The following is a 27388-nucleotide window of genomic DNA, read 5'->3' as shown; positions in this document are numbered from 1 at the left end:
TACCTACCTATTGCATTTTTTATTAACTTGTTCTCGTCCTGAATATGCATGAAATATTTGCCACTGGACGTTAAGCAACCAACAATCAATCAATCAATAGTATGCAAAAAAAGATTTTGACCAATACATAGAGGACATAATATGTTAATGTGCATATCTACAAGAAATTTTCTATCAGTTGACTTTTGTAGACCGTTGTGAGTCTTTGCACTTAGGAATTATGGTAGTATTTTGTTTGTCCAGTGACAATGATGTGAGCCGTGGGATATGTGAGCGTGCTCAAAAGGGTTCCTTAATTTATAAATGTATTTGTAACTGTTATTCTTGTATTCATAACTCAGTATTGAGTACACTTTTAACAGTTTTTCCTTGGGAAAAGAGAACATAGCTTTAAGTCTGTACAAATGTCTTCATGAAGTCGTGCTTGTTTATTCACTGAGTGTAAACAGGAAATTTATTTGAATATCTATCTATAAACCCTTCCAGCAAATCTTCGCAAGAGCTTTCTTTTTGTCCTCTTAAATGAATATAGATAATGCAGTCCCTTGAATTTGGACGTAATCTCCGTGTTGTATAGTAGATTGTCATAAAAGCCTCTTCCCACGAAAATCGCTTTACCGTGCCGGTGTTTTTATTTCACAAACAGGTCGAAGATACCAAGGAAAAAAAGGAGTAATGATTTATTTGGTTTACTGATATGATTGTCCTGTTATAATGAACATCTCAGTTTGGTAGTGCATGTATTCGACTCAGTATGTCCCGATTTGAGATTTGATCATGAGTATACACTTTTCCGATTTAGGTTTTAAGGGGGTTGTGATCCGTTATTAAATAGTAGAATTTCGGTTATAAGTTATACTTTTCTGCAGTAAATTAACAATAAAACAAATACATAAAACGTTGTTTCGTTGAAAAATTAATAAGCATACTTATTAATCTTACAATGGAAGACGACGTGATTCATAAATAAAAAATATAAGGAATCATTTTTATTTATTTTTCTATCCCGCATCAATGTTTATTTATCAATGTGTAAGGTCACGAAGGCGTTTTAATAAATGAATTAATGAACAACGTCACAAAACACTCGCTAATGGGATGGGTCAGGTGCTCGATAAGGAAGATGGTCAAAGTATATTTGGGAAAACATGACTAAAATCAAATATCTACCATGGATACATTTATATCTGACAGAGAAGTAATGGCAGAAGAGGCTGATGATGCTATTTCAGTCGTTGACGTGTACGACCAAGCCGCGTCAATTGGCAAAGAATTCGAAAGAATGATAGAAACATTCGGTGTCGAAGCAGTAACAGATTTGATGCCAAAAGTGATCAAAGCATTAGAAAATTTAGAATCATTAGCAGCTAGATACGAACGTGAGAATACAGAAATAACGGAACTCAGGACAACAATTCAAAAATTGGAATCTGAAAAAAACGAAAAGGCACAAGAAAGAATGAAATATGAAGAGGTTAATTTTTGTTAATATGAGGCAGGCATTACCTGTAAATGGGGACGAAGTCTGTATGAATATCAAATATTTGTTAAAAAAGAAACGGAAATAACGTAACGTTTCCGATTTTGGTTCTGTTGTTAGGGATTTTAGTTGTGACGTTATTTAAGTTATGACGTCATATGCAATGTAAACAAAGAAACGCTATCATCAGTTGACGTTTTTTCATATCAAGGAATTATTTAAAAAAATTAAATTGGTATTGCGTTCCTTCCTATTTATAATAGACTGGTAAATATGTATTTTACTTAAAGATTCATACAAACAAAACCGGAAAAAGGAAGTACATTGTAGATTTCTGCGCAGGTCCGGGATTTCAAAACATGACATAAAAAAAATTGAATGATTTTGAGTTCATTAGTACAATGAAAAATTCGGGAAATTTTCCCGATTTTTTTTTTTATTGAATTTTCTACTGTTATTGGGGACTTCGTCCCCATATTATGTTTGTACAATGTTTTATGTCTTTTCTTTTGCATGTTTCTTACTTGTCATAGTATCTGTTAATCCCAAAATCAGGACATTATGATAAAAGAATGTTCTTTGTTGATTGCACTTATTTGAGAAATATATTGTCATGATCATAATAGTACAAGCATTTTAATGCCAGTATTAACATGATTAAGGTAGGAATCAATAATTATAATAAAATAAATATGCAGTGTATTGACTATTGATCAATTGCAAATTTACAGTTATGAAATCAATATTTTAAAGCAAACACAGTAATTCTATTGATAGAATTAATTAATATTGTGTAAATACAAAACCGCTGAATACATGAAATAATATAGTGTTTATAGAATAATCATGAAAAAAGTCATGATCATGATTAATGAAACAATAAAACAGTCTAAAGAAGTCTAAGGTAAAATAAAAAACATCACAAAGACTACTGAGCATGACAGTTAAAAATGTGTGCAGATGCATGACATCCAATGAGGCCCAAAAAAATATGTATGTTTACAGTTACCCGACCGACCCTAATTTGAGCGCCGACCCTAAGCCATTTAATTTCAGTTCTGAAAAAACTGAACTCGTGTTAAAAGTGAAGATAGTGTTGCCTGATACATCTCAATGTTCATAATCATGAATATGATAGCTGTTTTAAGGAAATTTGCAACTAGTTTGATCAAATAAACATTTTGCCGCCATTTTTTCCAATCAATAACAAAGGGAAATAATCCAATCATTAAAAAAATACGGGTATGCCCATGGACAACTAGAACCACAGCAAGACAGACTGCAGAAAATAAAATGGAAATACCTAACCTACCTACCCTATTTATTTTTATAATGTAACCTTATACAGACATTAATTTTTTTTGACCTGACCATGCAAACAGCACATTAATTAAAATACACAGAAATTATGATCAGATCAAAACATTGAGATACTTGTACATGCAATTTAAATAAGCATAACCATGATAATCATATCATAAGCATGATACATGTACACGTATGTAAGAGTAGTAAAGTAGAATAAGTGAATGGTTATTCAGGATGCCAAGGATGGTCTTCATTAAAGAAAATAATTGGTAATAAAGTATAGAATTGAGAATAATCGGTAAAAAATAGAATTGAGATAAACATTGACAAATGGGTACTGAAATATAAAGACGCAAATGATAGATCTAGATTTGAGAGAAAAAATACTTTGAATGTGTGTTCTAAATAAGTTCCCTGATTTGTGAATACATTTGAATTCAGTTTCAGATTTTAATTTGAATTTAACTAAACAGTCTAGTGCATAAACATGTGTTAAACTACAAAAAATGTACACTGTACATTGTATTAGAAAAGTAAAGTACAGTAAAGTAATCTTTCTTTAAAGTCGGGTTGCATATATACATAATAACAAAGAACATGAGCTCTTAAGAGCTCTTTAACTGACTGATACTTAAAACAAACAAAACACAAATGCTATAACATCAGATACACACACAACACAAACATACAGACAGACAACACACATATATATCAATGTATAGATAGCACATGCTGGAATAAAAGCTAAGCAAGATAATAGCACTTTTGGTTGAACACAATTGGAATGTGAAAAAAAACAATTATTGAGTGATAAACTTGACTCAAAATGTAAAAAATAATGTACATGTTGTGTGACCTAAAATGGCACCATGTTATAGACATTCAGCTGTGTATGTTGTTTAATCTTTGTTCCAGACTTTCTGATAATTACCACAAAACTTACATAACTAATATCGTGGATATTGCTTTTATTAGGAGCTTGAACAGATAGAAGAAAACTGGCATAGAGAGACAAAAGACCTATACAATTCTATTAATAGGTTAGAAATTGACAACAGAAGGTTAAAAGAACATCTACAAAGCCAGACTGTAGCTGTTAAAGAGGAAGTAGCTGCTGTAACTAAACGTTAGTAAATATTTGATGTGTAACCATGGTGATCAGGGATAGAATTTATAGGAAGAAAATGCATTAAAAATTTGTTTCCCCCTTTATTCTCCTTTACAAAAAAAATTGACCAAACATCAGGGTTTCCCCTGGGTCAAATATTTTTTTCGCCACCTCTTTCGCCAAAACAATATATTTTTCGCCACTTTTTTTTTTTTTTTTCGCCAAGTAACACAAATATATTTTTCTTTTAAATTTCCTTTTTCCAGCCCCCCCCCTAAATAAGAAGTATTTTTTAACATCAAAACGAAGCATCTTATCACTTGGAATTGATCCCTTGTGTAAGGTGTAGTCATTACAGTGAAGGGTTACTCTCATGCCAACCTTTTGAATAGATTTTTTCATAACGACAGTTTTCTTTTCTAAACCATCGTAAATAAGTAAAACTATATATGCTTGAAACACGTGTGTAACTGAAACGACTTTGAAATACCCACTCAAATCAACTATCTATATGAAAGTTAAATGATAAAGTTTTAAGTCAGAACCTTTCAAGTTTTTGAACATCTTTCGTTATTACAACAATTTTCTTTTCATTAAAAGAAGGAGAGGAAGCGTAAAAATTTTGCTTCAAACACGTGCGTCGTAAAGTGGTTAATAAATTCCTTTTGTGACATGTGGCAGAAGCCATTTAATTATATCATTTTGTCATATCATACAATCAACACCTTTATTAATTAGTCCTTTGATGTCGATAGCTATGAATGCAATCAGCTGATTATTGATTTTCTGTCAAAATCTGAACGAGTTCAAGGTGAATTCCGAGTATTGTCTGATCGTTTAAGTCAGAGAAACCCGAAAAAAGTAAATGAACAAGATGGCTGAAAATAAATCGTGATATATATTTCTTTCGCCAAATTCTTTCGCCAATGACGAATTTTAATCGCCAAAATTATTATTTTTTCGCAAATTGCGAAAATGGCGACCGCCAGCGGAAACCCTGCCAAACATACATCAAATCATTACTAGAAAATGTTCAAGATTGAAAATAAAATATGTATATTACAAATGAAAATGAATTAATAATTCTGTATAAGCTTTGAAATTTTTGTAAGCATCTTTCTTATAAGCTGTCATTACATAATGCCTGTAAGAAAAAAAACATAATTTTTGTCTGAAAGTGGACAACTGGCTCAATGTTTAATTTGTTAACATATAAATCCAACAGGTTTGTGAAAAATATTTATTGAATTAAAAAACACAGATAGTGTCAATATAGACGATTATTCTTATAATATGTAGGTAGGGTAACTAGAATCACACACATATTTGTTAGATTGCAGATAGTCAAATAAGATAAGATCATTAAGACAAATGTAAGAATGAATTGAAATTTCATTTGATATGAAATTATTTCTTCAATATAATGAGAGGAATAAAAAATGCTGGCTGTACTTTCAGAAACTGAGGAAAAAGAAATTGAAGTTCTGATGAAGTTAAAAGATACTGTTGACAAGCAGAGAGATGATCTAAGGAAACAAAAAAGAGACCTGAGTCAGAAAAGTATAGATTGTGAAGCAGTAAGATATCTTGCAATAATTTGAAATTATGTTCGTTTGGCAAATGCTTGTTGTCATGTATGGTTGTCAAAGTCTAGAGATAGTGGTCAATAAAAGCATCTTGATATTTTGATACGTTAGAATAGAGTACATTGCTATAAACATAAAATTTCAAGCATTCACATTTATAAAAAGACACAATTTTGTAGAAAATAACACAATTTAGTAATATTTCACACTGCATGTACAGTACCATCCAAAAATATCGATTCGATATCTTTTTTGTCCGATTTCCGTGTTTCTCGGAATCACACCGTGTACCGCGGATTTCACTCCTAAAATCCTCCAAAGATTCTCTCCCAACACCGCGTGGCTGTTAATTGGTTTATTGCCCATCGGATGTACTTAAAATTAACGACGCGTGACAACATAATTGGATTACCTAGATAATTTACCTTTGAACATTTAATCGATCTTGGTTGCACAGGTGTGCTTTAAAATCACGGTATTATAAATTGAGCAAATGTTTTCCTTTCTTTGACAGATAAAGATGTGACAATATCATTTAGAATAAGATAATTATTATCTTTTATATTAGTGTCTTTAAAATAGAACGTACATACGAAAAAGTATGAAGAAAATTGTTATTTTGTGTTTCTATTACAGTCCGGTCAGGTCATACATTGTGTTCTTTCAGCAAGGACGATTTTGCCACAATTAGTTTCTTTTATAACTTATTCAATAAGCGATATCAGCGCATTAATTGTTCATTATTAAAAAATCAACTGGCTAATAAAATCATGTTTTTTTTCGGTAACCCGATTCATTGGATCATCAAGTAAACTTAATTTATTGAGCAATGTAAAATATGATGTTTCACCACCTCGGTACATTTATACAGACTTGAATAATTCAAATTACGAACAGAAACTGTTAAATGACAACTCTGTTGACAAAGGAAATAATTTCAAGTGATATTGATAGTGCTCGTCATTTTCGCATTTTACGGAACGGTTTTCAAATTGACGAAAGTATAATATCAATTTCGTCATTTGAATTTGGAAAGTGAAAAATATTTTCACATTAATTATATTATAAATGTACTATAATTCTACCGGTGTTTGACAAGTTTATGACGCTCAATCATTTTACGTTTACAAAAGATGTTAAAAGTTGTGATGATAAGTAATCCGCTTATCGCTATCCGATAGGTCACTAATCCTTTAATTATTTTAATAAAATTTATCAAACCTCATAATTGCCCATCATAATATTCTATTCCAGTTAAATCAGTCATCATTTTATTTTCAAAATTTCCCAACCGCCTACAATTGGCATTTCTTTATCGTATTATCATGATTATTGTCATTTGAATACAATCAGTCACCCCGGACAATTTCCATCATAATTTCAATTAATACATCACCAACTGTAAATCTATATTATTGACCATGGACATATAACTAATGTACTTTCTTTTTTGAAAGATAAAACATTAAAATTCAAATAGTTAAAAATGTGTTCACGTTTATTCGGATAAGAATTATATTTTCCCGATAAATCAATTGTAAAAGGACCTTCTGGAGCCTCAATACGATTGCACAAAAATGTCGTTCTGCAACTTTAGAAACCTTGAATGGATTTTCCCACGGTCGGCCAGAAAGGTCACCTGAGTTTACTAGTACGCGATATTTTTTCCCGCCCTTTAAAAAACTCGTGCTGTGGATAACATTGATGTTAACTATTTTTAGCATTTAACATTGTTAAGTAAGTCAAGTTCAAGTTCAACCCAAACTGTTGATAACTGAGATGTGTATCGTGGAATTGTCTTCGCACGGCAAATAATTGTTTATAAAATCTTTTGTTGAAAATACACAAATTTACATTCATTGTGCGAAAGTTAATATTAAACAAAGACGAATTAATGCAGCTGGAAGTATTCCTGTTGTAACGGAAATGTATTATTATTCTGCTGTACTGCCAACAAATCGTAAAACGAAAATGACGTAATTGTTAAGCATAACGAATGGTGAATAATATTTTCCTTTTTACTTGAATATACAAAACTTTCAAACACGTAATTTTATTTAACTGCTCAGATTAGTTTAGCGAAAGTTTCCGGTTATTTTTACACAAGTATGCTCATTTCGTAAATAAAATATTAATTTACTGGTGAAGACATCGAGGTCAAAATTAAGTAGTTTTCATTTTTTATAAAACTTAAATACAATTGAAAGAATTAACAACAACATTTTGCTTTTAAATCTTTTATTCATTCCAGCAATTAGATAATCGTAAAAAGAAAATGCCGTAGATTTACACAATTAATACGGGGCAATCATTTTGTCTAATGAATGGTGAATAAATTTTCCTTTTTACTTGTATATATAAAACGTTTAGACTTATAATTTTTAAATAAAGACTTTAACTTTGAAGTAGAATATTTTGTTTTTCACATATTCCGCTATATTTTATAATCGGTTTTTTTTTAAGCAAGTACATTAAGGTTAAGATATTTTTAGATGGGCTAACAAAAAATACGAAAATATTTTGACTTTAGTTTTTATTACCACAAATGAAATTTAATTAGTATAAAAGACATTTAAAATTTTTCACCTGTTTGACACTTAAACTGGTACAGTAGACCGGAAATATAACTCTTTATTACTTCAACCTTTACCTGTCAGGTAATCCAATTACCCATTCAGTCTTGTGCCGGTATAGATCAAAGTAGGATAAGGGCAATTAATTCCTCGGTGTAGAGAGTGAGCTCGTTATCACAATAAACATTTACCTGATTTTGGGAGAGATTACTCCCAAATTCCTCCCAACATTTTGGGAGGAATATCGGAGTTTGTCGGAGTGGCTCCGACATTTTCCTCGGTGTAGGGTGTGGGAGAGTTGGTACTCTTGAACTGTACTGTATTATGCAGATGTTACAAAATTGACACAAAAAACAAAACAGACCATGCAGACTGTACACTTCAACAGCTCACACCATAGCAGCTTTTCTGTTCATTGGTCAAAAGTCTCATCCAAAAGATCTCTCTCCTCTCACCTCACTATCACACATTGCATTAGTTGAGCTACATGTAGTAAAGGGATTATTGTGACCATTCAATCAAAACCTGACAACTTTTATAACTGGATCTAATACTACATTATTGTGTTATATGAAGAGTAAAATAACTAAGCCAGATATCATTTAAAGCAGGTTTAATTTACCAAAATATTATTTTACAATTTAGCTACAGACACAATTAGAACAAGTTGTGAAAGTGAATACAGAACTACGTAAGAAAAACACAACACATAAAAAACAATCTAGAACTTTGTTAGAAGAAAAGAGTGAGTTAGAGGCTCAGCTTGTAGATAAAGAACAACAAATCCATCAGATACAGGAAATAATGAGAGATCAAGAGTCTCAGGAAGAAGATCGAGTAGACACACCCACTCAGGAAAAGCCCAACCCACTGAGAGAAGTTGTGAGTATATACATGTAGAGCATTGTCACAAGGGTGGTTACTTCAAATAGGTATGCTCTTTCTTGGGAACCTTTTTTGTAAAAAGTGTATAACTAGGTCACTTCAAGGAAAAAAATCAAAGGATTAATGGTAAGTAAATGATATTTAGCATGCTGATGCAGTGGTGGAACAGGGGAGGGAACCCCTTTTTTTTGACGATCAATGCATTTGAATGGGGTCATGTAGTTGACCCCCCCTTTTGTCCTGGGTTAGGAACCTCCTTTTTTTAATAGCTGGATCCACCCCTGAAATCTACAATTTGTATCAGCATCAGCACATCTCATTTCCATGGAAGTTTTTTTTACACTGTCTAAACTACTAAAATTATAGATGAATTGAAATAAAAAAAATATACAAGACTAACAAAGGCAAGAGGCTTAATTTAGGTAGACTTTATTGCATATTTTAAAAGTATTTTTTGATACTATTTCTGTAGGAAGTAGATGAAGAGCCACATCAAAAGAACTTACATGAAGATATTATTGAACATTCCGTAGACAATTTCATTCCAAATGATGAACCTACTGACGAAAGTTTTGAAAAATTACAACAAAAACTTAGTATGGTTGGCAAAATGGTGATTGACTTAAAAGATCCAAACCGTCCTCGATTTACATTAAATGAATTAAGAACTGTTTTATTGGAGAGAAATGAACTTAAAACAAAACTTATAGCAGTAGAGGAAGAATTAGCTGATTATAAACCAAAGTAAGTGATTAGCCTTAATAGTTGTAAATATTTTTTAAGGTTCAGAAATGCTTAAATTATGATGTTCCTGTATGTTGATTGCTAACTAGGGAAGAGTAATGTCAGCTACATAGAAATAGATCTATTCAACACTTAGGAATTTTGAAGGTGATTCCATGTCTGGGACTAATCTTTTTTGGCTTTGGTGTGTTATTTTTAGAAGGTGAAATTTTATTGCTATATCATTTATAATTTCAGTTTTTATAAAAAAAAAAATAAAAAAAATAGAGCAAGCAAATAAATTTTTTTTGATTGTTTAAAGCTTTTGTCACAAAATGATAAAATGTGTGCTCAGTTGATCCACAATATATCAAAGTCTTGATGCATCTTTGGAATCACAAACTTTGAAAATGATCACTAAAAGCAGATTTTGATTAGTCCAGGACTTATAATCTCCCCTTTGTGAGAACCTTGTATTCAAATTTGTGCATAAAGAAATTTGTATGTTGTGTTTACTTAGCTTGACTAGGCTTGATATTATTGTTTTGCTTGAAATTACTAAATATTATCCAATTCTGGTACATGTATCAATATTGTATTGTGATCAAATATAATCAAGTATGTGAATATTGTATCATAATTAAAGCCATTGAAGAAATAAGAACTACACATTAAAATCTATGGAAAGATAATATAATTCTTCAATACCTATTACAATATTTCTAACATGTACAACCATTTTTAGCTTATAACTAAATAATCATGGATTTTCAATACATGTATTATGGAACCAGAGGTCGGGATGAATTTTAACATTCCAGATACATTAACCATTTATAAATTTAATGCTGTATAAGATTTAAGTAAGTTTTTTTTTAAACTTCTAAATTTTTTAAAAAGCCATTGTTACAATTCAACATCCAGGAGACAAAGCACAAAGAAAAAAGGGTATGTCAAGTGAAAGAACTGACAATTATATGAATGCTAATCTTAGATATAAAGCATGACAGTTTTACCCAGAATGCTTCTCTGCTTTTAAAATCAAGCATGCTAATTTTACATGAAAGTCCAGTGTTGTAGTGTCCTTAAACATGCAGCAGATTCTGTACAAAGTTGTGCTTGTATTTTCTTTCTATTAGATTTTGCTAACCAGTCTTTGCTTGTATTTTCTCTCTATTAGACCTGCTAACCAGTTAATGACCAGTTTTGCATCAGATGGGGATAGTGCTGATGACACAAAGTCAAAGTAAGTTTAAAAAAATCTATTCAGCCATCAGAAGTGACAAAATTGTGGTTTTCAGTTAAAGGCTGATAGCTAGGAAAACATTACCTTAAAGAGGATTGAAGTAAAATCTTAAATATTTTTTTGGGAACACGAGGTACATTAGATAGCTTGTTGTTCGGTGTGAGCCAAGGCTCCGTTTTGAAGGCTGTACTTTGACCTATAATGGTTTATTTTTTTAAAATTGTTATTTGGATGGAGAGTTGTCTCATTGGCACTCACACCACATCTTCCTATATCTATAAACAAATACTTTTGAAAGAATTTCTAATTAAAAACAATGTGTAAGAGTTTAAGATTTGGTTCACAGGTTTGAATGACAGGTTACCCCTGTACATCATGTTCTTACCTGTTTTGACACTTGGTTTAGTTTTAAAAAATTATGGCATTTATAATGAGCCCTTCCCAATATTCAATAGTTGAAATGTTAATTTTTATGGTTTTCATCAAACCTCAAATGTAAATAATCTACAGTTAACAAATTTGTAGTTACACATAATTCCTTGGCTTTAAGTAATCAAACCTCAAAATAAGATTCCCTTGATAAATAAGTATGTGTATAAAAATAAATGCTAGGCGTGAAGTGGTAGAATCTATTTCTCTCTTTATATAATGACGATTTTGAGTACAAAATAAGAATAAATAAATTCAGAAATATTTTGCACACATAAAATTATTCTTACGTTAAAAACTTATCCAAATAGTCAGAACTTGGTAATTGCATGAAAAATGACTGAAACCCGATTTCTTCACATATCTATGGATATCTCATGATGATAGTTGAACAAATGGCTCGAATTCATTGTGTAATATTGCAGAGAATATCTATATACATGTATGTGATATGAAAGTGAGGCTAACTTTTTACTAGAGACTATACAGGCCTGTAGCCAGGAATTTCCAAAGGGGGGTTCCTTGGACTCACACTCTCGACTTTTACAGTCACAATTCGAACACAACATTGACTTTGACAGTGCTTATTTGTTTTCAGGGAGGGTTCGTCCCCCCCCCTGGCTAGGGGTATGCCATATGGCTTGACCTTTTAGGGTCTTAGTTTAAAAGGTACCATACCCAGAGGTCATGTCACTGAAAGACATTTTCTTGACTCAGGTCTTGCCTATCTCTAATCTTTCAATCAAGACTCAGTGCAACCACAAAATAATAATTGAATACTTTGCATGACTTATGCTTGTATTTTGACTGTAGTGACCTTGTTATCTATTTAAACAAAACATGGCTTTCCTGAAATCTTAAAATCAGAGCAAAGAAGATCAAAGAGAAAATACAGACAAACATTATAAAAATTTAATTGTTTAGCCCAAATTTGTATAGAGAGAACATTTTCTGTTATATAGGTAATGAAATACGATTAAATGAAAATGATTTGATCAATGGAATATAAAATTAAGTAGTACTTTAACAAATTAAATGTTGATGATAGTGCCAAAAATAGTTTTAAAGGAATTTAAAGTACTAAAGATATGTGATGGTATCAAAAAGATTTTTTAAGGAATTTGAAGTCGCTTCCTATTTCACAAGTAATTTTTCTTCCTATTTTAGTGATTCATACACTGGTGAGGAACTTCCTGTATATGGGCCAATCAACAAAGAACCTTACGAAAAGCTCTATCCTGGAAGACGAAGAGAGTCCGGCATTAGAAAATTGTAAGTATTCCAATAGAAAAATATTTACTTAAATTTAGGTATAATGAGAGCTTTAAAACAAATAAGAAAAAATTTACTTTTTTTAGGTATAATGAGAGCTTTAAAATAAATATAAAATAGATTATCATATGGTTAATATTAAAAGTTTACAACAGTACATTTCAATCACTAAAACTGGAATATGCTATATCCAAAGGCATGAAAGATGATAAACAGTTGCTTTCCTGACTTTATACAGATGCTTTCAATGGATTAAACATAGCTATGGTGTCAAAGGTCATAAAGCTTAGTCTCACCAGAAATAGAAAATAAATACAAATAAATTATGTTTACAAATTTTTGGAAAGGAAGAAGCATGTCAGGCAAAGTTGATATTTTCATCTATCATAGTTTATCAGGGTTCTCGATAAGGATTTTTGAAGGCGAGTCCAGGGACTCATGATTTTTAGCCACGATGACTCCAACAGAATGAAAAAAATATTTTATTGCAATATAATGTAATATTTTAGTCTCCATTTCCTAACAGAGCAATGAAATGACATTAAATTCAGATCACTTTTAAACTTTTGCTATAAAATGATGATATTTGTGTGTACCTGTGTTCAGTTTATACAAAATATTTCAATCTTGATGCATCTGTAGACTCACTTGTTTTCAAAATGGTGAGTCCAGACAGATTTTGATGAGTCCAGGACTGGTTTATGTGTCTAATGTTGTTTGATACCATTTCAAACTTTAATGGTCATATCTAAAACATAAGTTCTCTCCCTTTAGTATTTTATTTTAATAACTCTTTAACAGAAGCAATTTTGTTATAATGAGTTCTTTTCTAAAAATTATGTTTGCACATCATTCATTGAAGCGAATTTATTACTGTTATTTGAAAATGAATAAAAAAATTGCTGTGATTAAGAAATTCAGGGATGTTATAAAAATGTAAACAAAATTGAAAAGTTCTAGTGTTCTAAAGATAGATGATTAAATCATCTAATGTTTCAAATATTGAATCCACTTCTTGTTGACTGATAAACCATTTATTTGATATATTTGTTAAAAGGCTCTATCATGATTATACAAAACAATCCTAGTGTGAAGTAGCTAAGGATGAAACAAATAACATTTTCCAACCAAAAACATGCAGTGATGTAAACTGAAAATGAAGCTTGAAAAATTATAAAACCCTGACAAGGCCTCTTTAGAATAAATTGTCAGGGAGGCTTAATTATTTAGAATGCAAGTTGCAAACAGTAATCATTTATGTTGCTTGTAGCTTCACTGGACTGGTGGAAAAATTAAATCTCCCTGACTTGGAATTCTAGGTAGAAAGATTAGTGTTGTTTCTTGTCATATGTGTAGAACATTCTCCCACTTTTTCAATTATGATCTCTATTTATTTTTGCATATACATGTATGATGTAATTTATTTGCTTATTATCTCTATATTTATGTAAATTCACTAAAATTCTGTATTTTTAATATACATATATATATTAAATGATTGCCTATTTTTTTATTTTATATAAAGTTGTAAACCACTCACAACAGGATTGATAATAATAGATAATAGAATTTTTGATGTAGCCTTCATGCACCTTCATTAAAATCTTGTAGTAGTTTGAATTCTCAATGCTTTTAATGTAATGTTAAATAAACTATCTGGTTCATAAAAAACTTGCATTGGAAATAAAACAATGTCAGATATAGCATGTTAATAAATTAGAACTAATGTTTATAAACAAAAAGAAGACACAGCATCCTGTTTTTAGGCCCCACCTACGATAGTAGAGGGGCATTATGTTTTCTGGTCTGTCCGTCCGTTCGTCCGTCTTTCCGTCCGTCCACCTTCAGGTTAAAGTTTTTGGTCAAGGTAGTTTTTGATGAAGTTGTAGTCCAGTTGACTTCAAACCTACTACACATGTTCCCTATGATATGATCTTTGGATTTTAATGCCAAATTAGAGTTTTTACCCCAATTTCAAGGTCCACTGAACATGGAAAATGATAGCGCGAGTAGGGCATTTGTGTACTGAGGACACATTCTTGTTTCTTAGAAGCAGTAAGATCTTCAGCCATATGTTGTTTTAGTCCCAACATCAAACAAGAAAATGTTCATTAGCAATACAAAATAAGAAGGAAAAATGATTGAAATTGGAATAAAAAAATATATTTACTTTGGTGTAAAAATCCTAAAACAGTAAGATTATTTTTATCTAGCTATATAGTTTATTACATCTGTAATATGAATATAATAATGTAATATGAAATAGGAGAAAAAACCTGGCCTTGAAGGCATAAAACTTTGCTCAGTGCTTGGAGCACAAAAATCATGCTTGAAACACAAAATCCAGTATTTTGATTGGTTGATTATTGAGTCTAGAGTACAAAAATTGTGCTACAAAGTTCTATAACCACAAGGCCTGAACATAATCAATCAAACAAACAGTTGTATTTTTTCAACAACATTTGTTTTATTTACTATCATTCTTAGAATTTTGATTTGATGAAAATCTGAGAATTAATGCAATGCATGGGTGGATCCATCCATTTTTAAAAGGGGGGTTACCAACCAAGAAAAAAGGGAGGATTCAACTATATGTTCCCATTCAAATGCATTGATGGTCCAAAAAAAAGGGGGTTCAAACCCCCGGAACCCTCCCCTGGATACGCCACTGCTATGGGCATACATCTGCCAAATTTTAATGTTATACCTGGATACTTAATTATTAAAAGATAAATGATCCATTGAATACTTCCCATATACACGTCCATTCATAACTTCTGTTTTGTGAAATGAAGTATCCAACAAAGATTTATATGGGAACACCTTTGTCATTTGCTGTTGCATATTTTGGCATTCATAATCAAATTCAATTTGCTGTTGTGAGGCAAGTATACATGTCAATGTATAAATAGATTTTCCACCAGTTCCATTTGTGAGTTGCATGTGCATTGTCCAGAAAAAAAAATGTTGATAATTTTATATGTTAGCTTACATGTATATGTTGTTGATTTTGTACAAATGATTATATAACTAGAACTCTTTAATTTCTGATATATTCCTGTGTTTGGACATTGGTTAAAAAATTAAATAAGTACAAACATATATATATTTATGAATCAATGACCACTGCAACTTAAATGTCATAGTATTTATTTTGCATGAGACAATTAATATTTTGACCAAAATCCATACAAATAATTTAGATTAATTAAGAAATCATGAATAAATTTAGATTTAAGGTTTAATTTGCTTATTAAACTAAAGCTCTTAGACATATTGTTTATAAAGAAAAAGCAATTTCTATAATAAACAAGTGTCAATACCAAATTGTGAAATATTTGAAAGATACCATAAAAAAATAAGGCAATTTCAACATTTGATATTGTTCCTTTCTCAAGCATGATTAGTTAAGAATGTTTCAATTGTAGGTTTGGAAATATTGCAGAAGAAAATTAATTCAAATCTATAAATAGCTATCCCATTTGTTTTTAGTGCAGAAGACCAAAAACTATTTTCCTTGATAACAGAAAACGTATTTTACAACAGCGTTGTTATTTTATAGTTTCAGATCATTGTTTGGAACATCACCATCAACCTCTCCTGTACATGTTCAAGAAAGAAGACGAACCCATCAACACTGACGGGACCAGGCAAATGATGAATGCTTTTATGACTTTGAAGTCGATGTTGCCTTTGATTGGGCACATTTCCAAGATGGTATCTCGTTGTCATGGGACATATAGTCTCTAAACTGTGATATTGCTGCAGAAAATACTCTCCATATCACAAGAAAATATTAATTTTGATTATATCTCATTTGTTTCAGTCAAGGGAGGTTATTCTTTTAGAATTTCAAGTATACCATAGGTATCATTTTATAAGCTCTAGGGAACAGAATAATTTGTAATGGGGACGTGCAATAGAGTTGTTGAAACCATGCTTGTGAATTATTGAATTATCTAATGAAAACTAAGAGTTAAATGAATTTATGATATTCCATCTGAAGAAATTGCTTGTGTCTAAGAAAATAATCAACACAGCTTCTTTAAAATTAGTTATTATAATCATAGTTTGGCCCAAAATAAGAATTATTAAGAAGTCTATTAGTAAACAAATGAAAAGAGATTTCTTCACATCAGTTTTGTAGAGTTAAAAGTTACCATTTACATTTTATTTTCCAAAAACATTACAGTTAATTATTCAGTTTTATTCTTTGCTTAATGATTGAAGATTGATTAGTCAAAATTTGCAAGGTGGTGTGTTAGGGCAAGGGCTTGTATAATGGTAAATATGGTACATACTTCTTACAAAATGTATAATCTTCAGACAATTTTTTCGATCAAAGAGTCAACAGGTTCAATTTTTATTATATATGTTTGACCTTTATGTCAACCAGAATATAAATGAAATCATACGTAAGTTTCTATGGTATATTTATTTATGGTATGGGCAGTATGATACTGTCCGTGCAGATTTTATTTTAACTTTGTTGACATAAAATAATACTTTGGCTGGTTCCAACTGTTTAATTTAGAAAAAAAACTAAAAAGTGGATTTTTTTTCCAAATATTTATTTTTAACTGGAATAGTTTTCTATTCTGAAATTTCAGTTATATTGTCGCGATTTAAAAAAAAAATGTTAAGAGGGGATAAAAGTAGGAATGTCGTGTTTACATATTGATAAACCAGTTTGAGATTTTTAATGACGATAATATTTTCTATATGATCCTAGAAAAGATAAGGGTATAAAAGTAAAATCTCTGGTTTCCTCAAGTTGTTGTAGAATAATACGCTCAATTTGTAAGGAATTATTCAAACATGGTGCATTACAGTGATGGTCAAATAATTATTCAAATATCGTTTTATTTTGGTGGCGCCTTTGTTTTAAGATGTTTGTTTAACAGACAGATAGAATGATTATTGTTGTATAATGTTAACAATTTGAATTAAAAATGGCTACTTAGTTTTGTACCGGAATACACTTTCAGCGATATCAGTTTGTCATCAACCAATGAGTTTGAATATCCCTATGATGTCATCAGCCTCTCTTTCACTCATTAACAAAGTTTAATTCTATTAAAAGTTGTTTATTTTTATATTAGGTTATTTTTGTATTAACTGCAACTAAATATTTATAAAACACATCTATAGCGTTTTGACTTACTATTAAAGTAAATTAGTACATATATATATGTATATAAAAGGCTCAAACTTATACACAACTAATAGTCAATAGAATAGAAAATACTTATTGTTGATAAAATTATAAATACTGCAGCTGTCCTATTTGAGCAGTCAAATTGCATTGACTGTATATTTATATGTGATATACAGTCACTGACCGTATATCACCTTGTTTATGACGTTGACAATGCGTTTCCGTAGAGTTTTATTTATGACGTCAATAAAACATACTGGTTCGCGGAAATTTTATGTCGTCCGCTTCAAATTAAAAAAATGATGTTTTTTACCCTAAATATTTCACAGTTTAAGAGTTGCAGCATATAAAGAATAACCATACATTGTCTTGAAATATCAATCGGTTATTTGTACTCGGCTCGAAACAGGTAGAAATGCTCGGCACAGCCTCGCTTTCTACCTGTTTCTAAGCCTCATACAAATAACATTGATATTTCGAGACAATGTATGATTATTCTATATAAATGTACCACGCATATAATATATATATTATTTGTCTTTTTATTTTATTTTCAAAAAGAAAAAGGTTGATTCAGGGTTAAATTAAAGGGAAAGAGGTTGACATGCATTCCCTGTAAATAAATGTATAAACCACACGTATATCTTTTGTACTAGGAAGGCAATATTTTATTTTTAGTCGCCATCTTACTTCAAGCCATGAATCTATATCTGGCATTCTTAAATTAGTACTAAAATTGTAGTTTTGTAAGAAAAATCAGGTTGTGCGTATATAGGCATTGTTTTATATATGGAAGTGTTTAACGACCTTGACTGGCTTTTCAGCCCTCGCACGGTATTGTTTTAGTAATTTTAATGCATCTTATATACTGCATGGAATGTTTTATTCAATGACAATGACTAAGGTACATGTATGTTAATATGTCCCATGACAACCATTGTCATAAAAACATTCTGATGCATTGTGGGACCAGATTTGCAACAAGCATATCAAAATACTCATAAAACAGTTTGTATGAATGGAATGGATAAAAGATTTGTACATTTTGCTTGTGTTTTGTATGGAAAAATAAGAAGTTCATTTTTGTTCATTTAAGCAAAGCAGCTTTATATTACTTCATTTTGACAGGGTTCGTTACTTTTAATGGCACACAATCATGAATTAGCAGTTTGATAACAGAAAATGGAATTTTCCATTTAATTATTGATATGGAATAACAACCAAATTGTAACTTCTATAAATTTCTGGAGTCTAATTAAAAAATCGATATTCATAAAGGGACTTAAAGTGCTGTGAATTTTGCTTGCAGTTATTTATTGATATAGAGCTAAAATGTGCCAATATACCTCTATGTTTTATCCCATTTTATTTTGTTGATGTTATAATGGAAATGTAATAGTTGCAAAGTTTTATTTTATGCCCAACTTCGGGGCATTATGTTTTTTGATCTGTGCCTCCGTTCATTTGGCTGTTCCACTTCAGGTTAAGAATTGGGAAAAGTTTTTGGCCAAGGTAGTTTTTGATGTTCTAATTGGGTCCTACTAAAATGCGCCCGGGTGAAGAAAAAGTGCCTGGGGAAGAACAAATAGGGCATGGGGGGAAAGAAAATGAGCCTGGGGAAAATTAATAAATATTTTATTGGCATTTGTATCAATGAAATAAGCTATGTACATTGATTTTTTTAAAAATTTTAGACAAGTTATTTTCAAATTCAGTTAAAAGACATTTATAATAAAGCACAAAAACAAGTATGAATGTTTCAATTTCAACAATGATATATGAATACTATTTGGAAAGACAGATAATAATTGATCAAAGTATATGGGGAATATTTATAAAATGCAAAACTTCAAAAGACATGTTTTTCAAAAACAATATTAAAATGAAAAATGTAAAAAACTACTTAAATTTCACAGATAATATTTATCTAATCAAAATTAAAAGAGTTACACATAATAAATCAGCAAATAAAGCAGTACTATACATGTACAGTAGTTAAATGAAGGGGGTAAAAAGCAGGAGTTTGGTTTAATTCAAAACTAAGCATTAAATTCCTGATAAGCATAGACATTAAAACAGTCAAAGTTTTAGTTTTATAAAAAGATATAAACAACACTTTCGATGTAGCACTGTACATATCCCCAATTATATTAAGGACAAAACAAGCAATGATTTTTTTTTAGGAAAAAAAATTATTGTTATAAAATATTTTTATTTTATTTCCCTGGGCGCTAATTTTCCTTCCCCGGGCGCCTTTTCTTTTCCGGGGCGCTTTCAGGCGCTCCCGGACGCTTTTTAGTAGGACCGTTCTAATTTTAATGCCAAATTAGAGTTTTTACCCCAATTTAAAAAACCCAAACTTTTCATATACTAAAAGATCAGTACACACTATAATAAAAGCAAGTTTTCAGCTTATATTCTGTTTGCGATAATTTTTTATTTATTGAACTGCTTTGTCTAAATTAACCTCTATATTCAAAAGTGTACATCTGAATGTCATTAACAACCAATATTGTGTAAGATAAGTGATTTGTATCAGAAGGAATACTTTGCAGCTATTACGTTAACTGTTTGTTATATATTTTGTTAAGTTTTCGTATTCAGTTGTGATATCTGTACATATGTTTTTATGTTTGTATCAATGTAATAAAATTAAATGTATATTAAAAGAAAAAAATAGTACAGTTCTTGTACTGAAATCTGTGACGCCTATATTTTAATTTTCTATCAATAATTTTTATTGATTTTTTTTTAAACTTAGATAAATAGTCAATTATATGTCTGAAATATTTATAAAAACAATAATGATTTGCTTTATTTTATTATTTAAGACATTATAAAATTAACTATCTGGTTCTAACAAAAACACACATGATGGTCATCTGTGAATTATTGACAGTTGACCACTCCATATTTTTATACGACCGCAAATTTTGAAAAAATTTTCGTCGTATATTGCTATCACGTTGGCGTCGTCGTCGTCGTCCGAATACTTTTAGTTTTCGCACTCTAACTTTAGTAAAAGTGAATAGAAATCTATGAAATTTTAACACAAGGTTTATGACCATAAAAGGAAGGCTGGTATTGATTTTGGTAGTTTTGGTCCCAACATTTTAGGAATTAGGGGCCAAAAAGGGCCCAAATAAGCATTTTCTTTGTTTTCGCACTATAACTTTAGTTTAAGTTAATAGAAATCTATGAAATTTTGACACAAGGTTTATGACCACAAAAGAAAGGTTGGGATTGATTTTGGGAGTTTTGGTTTCAACAGTTGAGGAATTAGGGGCCAAAAAAGGGCCCAAATAAGCATTATTCTTAGTTTTCGCACAATAACTTTAGTTAAAGTAAATAGAAATCAATGAAATTTAAACACAATGTTTATGACCACAAAAGGAAGGTTGGTATTGATTTTGGGAGTTTCGGTCCCAACAGTTTAGGAATTAGGGGCCAAAAAGGGACCCAAATAAGCATTTTTCTTGGTTTTCGCACCATAGCGTTAGTATAAGTAAATAGAAATCTATGAAATTTAAACACAAGGTTTATGACTATAAAAGGAAGGTTGGTATTGATTTTGGGAGTTTTGGTCCCAACAGTTAAGGAAAAAGGGGCCCAAAGGGTCCAAAATTAAACTTTGTTTGATTTCATCAAAATTGAATAATTGGGGTTCTTTAATATGCCGAATCTAACTGTGTATGTAGATTCTTAATTTTTGGTCCCGTTTTCAAATTGGTCTACATTAAGGTCCAAAGGGTCCAAAATTTAACTTAGTTTGATTTTAACAAAAATTGAAACCTTGGGGTTCTTTGAAATGCTGAATCTAAAAATGTATTTAGATTTTTGATTATTGGCCCAGTTTTCAAGTTGGCCCAAATCGAGGTCCAAAATTAAACATTGTTTGATTTCATCAAAAATTGAATAATTAGTGTTGTTTGATATGCCAAATCTAACTGTGTATGTAGATTCTTAATTTTTGGTCCAGTTTTAAAATTGGTCTAAATTAAAGTGCAAAGGGTCCAAAATTAAACTAAGTTTGATTTTAACAAAAATTAAATTCTTGGGCCTCTTTGATATGCTGAATATAAACATGTACTTAGATTTTTGATTATGGGCCCAGTTTTCAAGTTGGTCCAAATCAGGATCTAAAATTATTATATTAAGTATTGTGCAATAGCAAGTCTTTTCAATAGCACAGTATTGTGCAATGGCAAGAAATATCTAATTTCACAATATTGTGAAATAGCAAATTTTTTTTTGATTAAGAGTTATCTTTCTTTGTCCAGTATAGTAAGCAAGAAATATCTGCAAGAATTTTTTTTAATTGGAGTTATCTTTCTTTGTCCAGAATCAACTTAAATCTTTGTTATATACAATATACAATGTATATTCACTTTTTACTACCAACTGATAAATTTAAATAATCTTTACCATTCAGTGATTACAAGCAGTTTTTTTACATCTTAATATTTTATGATGTATTTAAATGAGTAGTAATTGTTGCAAACTCCATTAGAATATTTTAATTGAAATTAGTTTTGGAATAAGGGAAAGGGGGATGTGATTAAAAAATTGGGTTCAATTTTTCTCATTTGAAATTTCATAAATAAAAAGAAAATTTCTTCAAACATTTTTTTGAGAGGATTAATATTCAACAGCATAGTGAATTGCTCTAAGAGAAAACAAAAATTTTAAGTTCATTTGAATATATTCATTGTGTCAGAAACCTATGCTGTGTCAACTATTTAATCACAATCCAAATTTAGAGCGGAATCCAGCTTGAATGTTGTGTCCATACTTGCCCCAACTGTTCAGGGTTCAACCTCTGCGTTCGTATAAAGCTACGCCCTGCGGAGCATCTGGTTTGTTGATAAAATGATCATGTAAACCCAATATTTAAATATTCTGTTTTTTGATTGTGAAGAGAGCTGGAATCTCTGTTTTAACAAAAGGCACTGATTTTAACTATCAAATTATATTGGTCATTTACATTTGTGTTTAAGCAGGACTAGGAGAAATCTTCTTATTGAAAAGTGTCACAAATTATTCCTGAACAACTGCAATGTATGAGATCACGGAAGGATTTTACATTCCACATATGAATAAATAATTTATGAAATAACTGACCTTATATTCCTAAGCATGTTAGTTTTGAATAGAAGTCATGTCTACAAAAAGTCTTACTATAAACATTAGTTCTCAAATTTCTGAATTTAACCAAAAAATATTTTATTGGAGAATTAGATGATAACATTTGTATGGCCTTAATTAGGGCTGTTTTTATAAATGGTCATTTTACTATACAACCCATAATATATAGCTTTTAACAATTTATAACTTAAAATATGCTCTGTAAGTGTATTATAAAAAAACTTTTTGAAATTTATGATTATGAACTAAATGGTGCATTTTTATCTTTTGAAATAGTGTGGCATTATAAAGAAGACCATTTTTTTTAATATAAGATGTGTGCTGTATTATTAGATGATATTTGGTGCTGCTTTCATTTTGATTAGATTATGTTTTTATGTTAAAATATTGTGAACTTATTTATAAAGAAAATACTTCTCAAATTTTGTCTTCACTTTTAAAAAGTCTTCTAAAAATAATAAATGCATTTTTTTTTTCTTTTCACGATGGCATTTTATGTTTACAAGAGTTAACTTTTGTGTAAAGAGCCATTTATCTAGCTCTGAAGTGGAAGAATGGTTTTTGCTGATCGAGTTCCAGGTTTTATTTTTAGTACTTTTTGTCCAATTTACCTCATAATTTTCTAGTAGTCTCTCATAATTCGGTTGAAGAACATCTAACAGTTAGTTTTCATTATCGGTATATCTGAGTTAAGTTTCGATTAAATCGTAACATGTATTTAAAAAAGTTTTGATTATATCATTATTAAAAGCTAACAAAGGTACAATTTACTATTTTTGGCCACATCAAAATACATAGATATGAAATGTGCTAATTAATATTTTTATTCAATTACTGTAAATTTGGAAATTAATCATGTGAATTCTTGACCTATGGCAAAAATGTGAACTGTAATTTATGTGATTACAAAAAAAAAATATGAATAAAATTCACTGCTAATATTATGAGAGATTTTGTTAATGCAAACCTGGCACTGTTGTATTTTTACCATTATTTAAAACATTAAAATTTTTTGAATTCACAGTTTTATTCTTTAAAACAGAGTCAAAGTCTTTGCATTCTCTGTTGGAAATACTTAATTTTTTTTTTAGATAAAGTAGCTAGTATATTAACTATATAAATAATATAATTTCATAACTGGAAGGAAAGAAATAATAAATTTGTTTGAGTATTAGTGCTTTTTCTCTTGTTTGCATACGCCTTCTGTGAATGTCTTCATTTTTGGAAACTGCACTTTTGTCTATGTATGAAGTCAAAGTTTTTTATTTTAAGTGCCAGTCTTTGTTAGAATCAGGCAATTTTGAAAAAAAAAAAATATGCCTGAAAAAAACCCACCTACCTAGCCATCCTATTTTGAAGTAACACTCATCCTGAGTTAGAAATGGTAGGTCTTTAGTGTCTGCGTGTCTGGTATCTTGAGAAATCTTTAAATAAACTTTGGTTAGAATGATAGCAAATTACAGAGTAAGCTCCCCTTCATTGTTAATTTCTAGTGCATTGTAACCAAATTTTATCTTCAATTACCAGAACAGGACAAGAAAACGAGTGGTATATTTTTGCATCATTATACATTTTGAACATAAATTAATGTCAACCTGAGTGGATTTTTGTTTGTCATGTTTTCACCACTGCCTGATTCTTAGGTAGACTAGCACTTAATAATCAGGAACAGGAAGGTATTGTTTTACAGTGTTATTGTTAGGATGAAATTATTGAAAAATTAAACAGACCTAATTAAAGGACTGGATTGTTTGTATTAAGTCGATCATGTCATAGATTTTTTTCTCATGAATTCTTTAAATCTTTGATGCATGTGGTAGAAACACACATAGACATAAAACAAAAAAACACTATTTGAATTCACCATAGATCAAATTGATGAGCTTTTACATTATACATGTCTGGAAGGTGGAGTTATCTCCCATAACATAGGGCTTCTCCATAGAAGTCACAGAAATGATTTGTCTAGAAATGAATAAAATGTGTGTATACATGTATTAAGTAGCATAAATGTCCAGAAGACATGATAATGTTTAGAAGTGTTTGAAATCCTATTTACTGGTAGGCTTTTTGTGTTCTAAAATTTTATTTATGTGAAATAAATCTAACGAATATTGCTCACTTGATACAATTAAACCTATGTTGCATGAAAGGAAGATTTTAGATAGTAATAAAATGATAATAAGGAATAAATTCATATGGAAAGTAAAAGCACCTAATATATTTTAATTGCAAAAAATAAGACCAAATTTAAAAAAATAGCACTTCTAGCCATAAAACATTTCAATGTTGGTTGTTGAAAAATCTAAACAAAGTGAAGCACTACAAGATTAATCTTAATGATTTTAGATAAGGTAAGCTTGCATGAATGGAACAACATTATTAAGGAAGCAAGTTTTGGTCATTTATAGGCCAGCAAGTGATGTGCAGGCAGAGCAGTATTTAACTTTTAATAATAAAATGAAGTACACAAATTATTGTTTTTGTTGTTTTTAAGTCACCTTTCTGAAGGAAATGAGAGCTTTTGCCATCACATGGCGACGGTGTTTGTTGTCCTTCAAACTCCGTCCAGAGTACACAATTTCAAACATCTTCTCCTCTGAAACTAATGAATTAATTACAACAAAAGCTAATCTGAAAGGTATCTAGATTAAAGTTTTTGTTTTATTTTCTTTGTTGACAAAAAACATTGCAACCATGGCTAAAAATATAACATTATAGGGTTAAATTTTTTATACAACTGCCAAAAACAATTTGGGATCTATTATAATGGTATGATATCTTCCCCCGCGTTGTCTAACAACACATTGGTTTCTGCACAGTAACTTTAGTTTATGTGAATGGATCTCTATGATTTTTGTCGAGCCTGCAACTTTTGTCCCAGAAAGCTGGACATAGGGATAGTGATCCAGTGGCAGCGGTATTAGCTAACTTTTAAAAGCTTTATATTTTAGAAGGTGGAAGACCTGGGTACTTCATACTTTGTATATGGATGCCTCATGTTACGAAGTTTCAATCAGTCACAGGTCCAATGTCCTTGACCTCATTTTCATGGTTCAATGACTACTTAATGACAAAGTTAAAGTTTCTCCATATAAGCTATATTTGGTATGTGCGTACCTTGCAAGGTCCTCATGCCAGTCAGACAGTTTTTACTTGACCTCGACCTCATTTTATGGATCAGTGAGCAAGATTTTAGTTTTGTGGCCAAGTTCATATCTCAGATACTATAAGCAATAGGTCTAGTATATTCAGTGAATGGAAGGACTGTAAGGTGTACATTCCAATGGGCAGGTGTCATCTGACCTTGACCTCAATTTCCTGGTTCAGTGGTTATTGTTAAGTTTTTGTCGAGCCTGCAACTTTTGTTGCAGAAAGCTCGACATAGGGATAGTGATGGGGCGGCTACGGCAGCGGCGGTGATAGCTCACTTCTTGAAAGCTTTTTGTTTTAGAAGGCAGAAGACCTGGATGCTTCATACTATGTATATAGATGCCTCATGATAAGAAGTTTTAGTCAGTCACGTGTGCAATGTCCTTGACCTCTTTTTTATGGTTTTGGTGATGGTGATGTGTTTGTACATCTTTGTTCATCTTACTTTACTGAACATTCTTGCTGCTTACAATTATTTCCATCTATATTGAACTTGGCCTAGTAGTTTCATTGGAAAATGTTAGTTGAAATTTACAAATTTTATGAAAATTGTTAAAAATTGACTATAAAGGACAATAACTCCTTAGGGGGTCAATTGACCATTTTGGTTATGTTGACTTATTTGTAGATCTTACTTTATTGTACATTGTTGCTGTTTGCAGTTTATCTCTATCTATAATAATATTCAAGATAATAACCAAAAACAGCAAAATTTCCTAAAAATGACCAATTCAGGGGCAGCAACCTAACAGTGGGTTGTCCAATCCATCTGAAAATTTTATGGCAGATAGATTATGACCTGATAAACAATTTTACTCTCCCGTCAGATTTGCCCTAAATGCTTTGGTTTTTGAGTTATAAGCCAAAAACTGCATTTTACCCCTATGTTCTATTTTAAGCCATGGTGGCCATCTTGGTTGGTTGGCCGGGTCAAACCACACATTTTTAAACTAGATACTCCAATGATGATTGTGTGGCCAAGTTTGGTTTAATTTGGCCCTGTAGTTTCAGAGGAGAAGATTTTTGTAAAAGATTACTAAGATTTACGAAAAATGGTTTTAAATTGAATATAAAGGGCAATAACTCCTAAAGGGGTCATCTGACCATTTTGGTTTTGTTGACTTATTTTTATACGACCGCAAAATTTGAAAAAAATTTCGTCGTATATTGCTATCACGTTGGCCTCGTCGTCTGCGTCGTCGTCGTCCGAATACTTTTAGTTTTCGCACTCTAACTTTAGTAAAAGTGAATAGAAATCTATGAAATTTTAACACAAGGTTTATGACCACAAAAGAAAGGTTGGTATTGATTTTGGGAGTTTT

At 30.7% G+C, this 27388-nt stretch overlaps 1 protein-coding gene across 4 annotated transcripts; it reads left to right on the top strand.

Moving 5' to 3' along the window:
* The first annotated feature begins 1055 nt into the window (after positions 1-1055).
* Positions 1056-19407, top strand: LOC134681073 (RILP-like protein 1). Of its 4 annotated transcripts, none has more exons than XM_063540482.1 (8): positions 1056-1474; positions 3764-3914; positions 5355-5473; positions 8701-8937; positions 9413-9684; positions 10588-10611; positions 12506-12610; positions 16173-19407. In XM_063540482.1, the coding sequence occupies exons 1-8, from the start codon at positions 1172-1174 to the stop codon at positions 16249-16251; spliced, it is 1290 nt and encodes a 429-aa protein (XP_063396552.1). In that variant the 5' UTR covers positions 1056-1171; the 3' UTR covers positions 16252-19407. The 4 variants fall into 4 exon arrangements, with proteins under 4 accessions (XP_063396552.1, XP_063396551.1, XP_063396553.1 ...); XM_063540481.1 differs by having other exon boundaries at positions 10564-10611; XM_063540480.1 differs by lacking the exon at positions 10588-10611 and adding an exon at positions 10844-10909 and having other exon boundaries at positions 1059-1474.
* The last annotated feature ends 7981 nt before the right edge of the window (positions 19408-27388 follow it).

Source organism: Mytilus trossulus, chromosome 8 (genome assembly GCF_036588685.1).
Source record: "Mytilus trossulus isolate FHL-02 chromosome 8, PNRI_Mtr1.1.1.hap1, whole genome shotgun sequence".
Classification (NCBI taxonomy): domain Eukaryota; kingdom Metazoa; phylum Mollusca; class Bivalvia; order Mytilida; family Mytilidae; genus Mytilus; species Mytilus trossulus.
The sequence above is the reverse complement of the archived record's forward strand: the minus strand, read 5'-3'. Positions and strand labels throughout refer to the sequence as shown.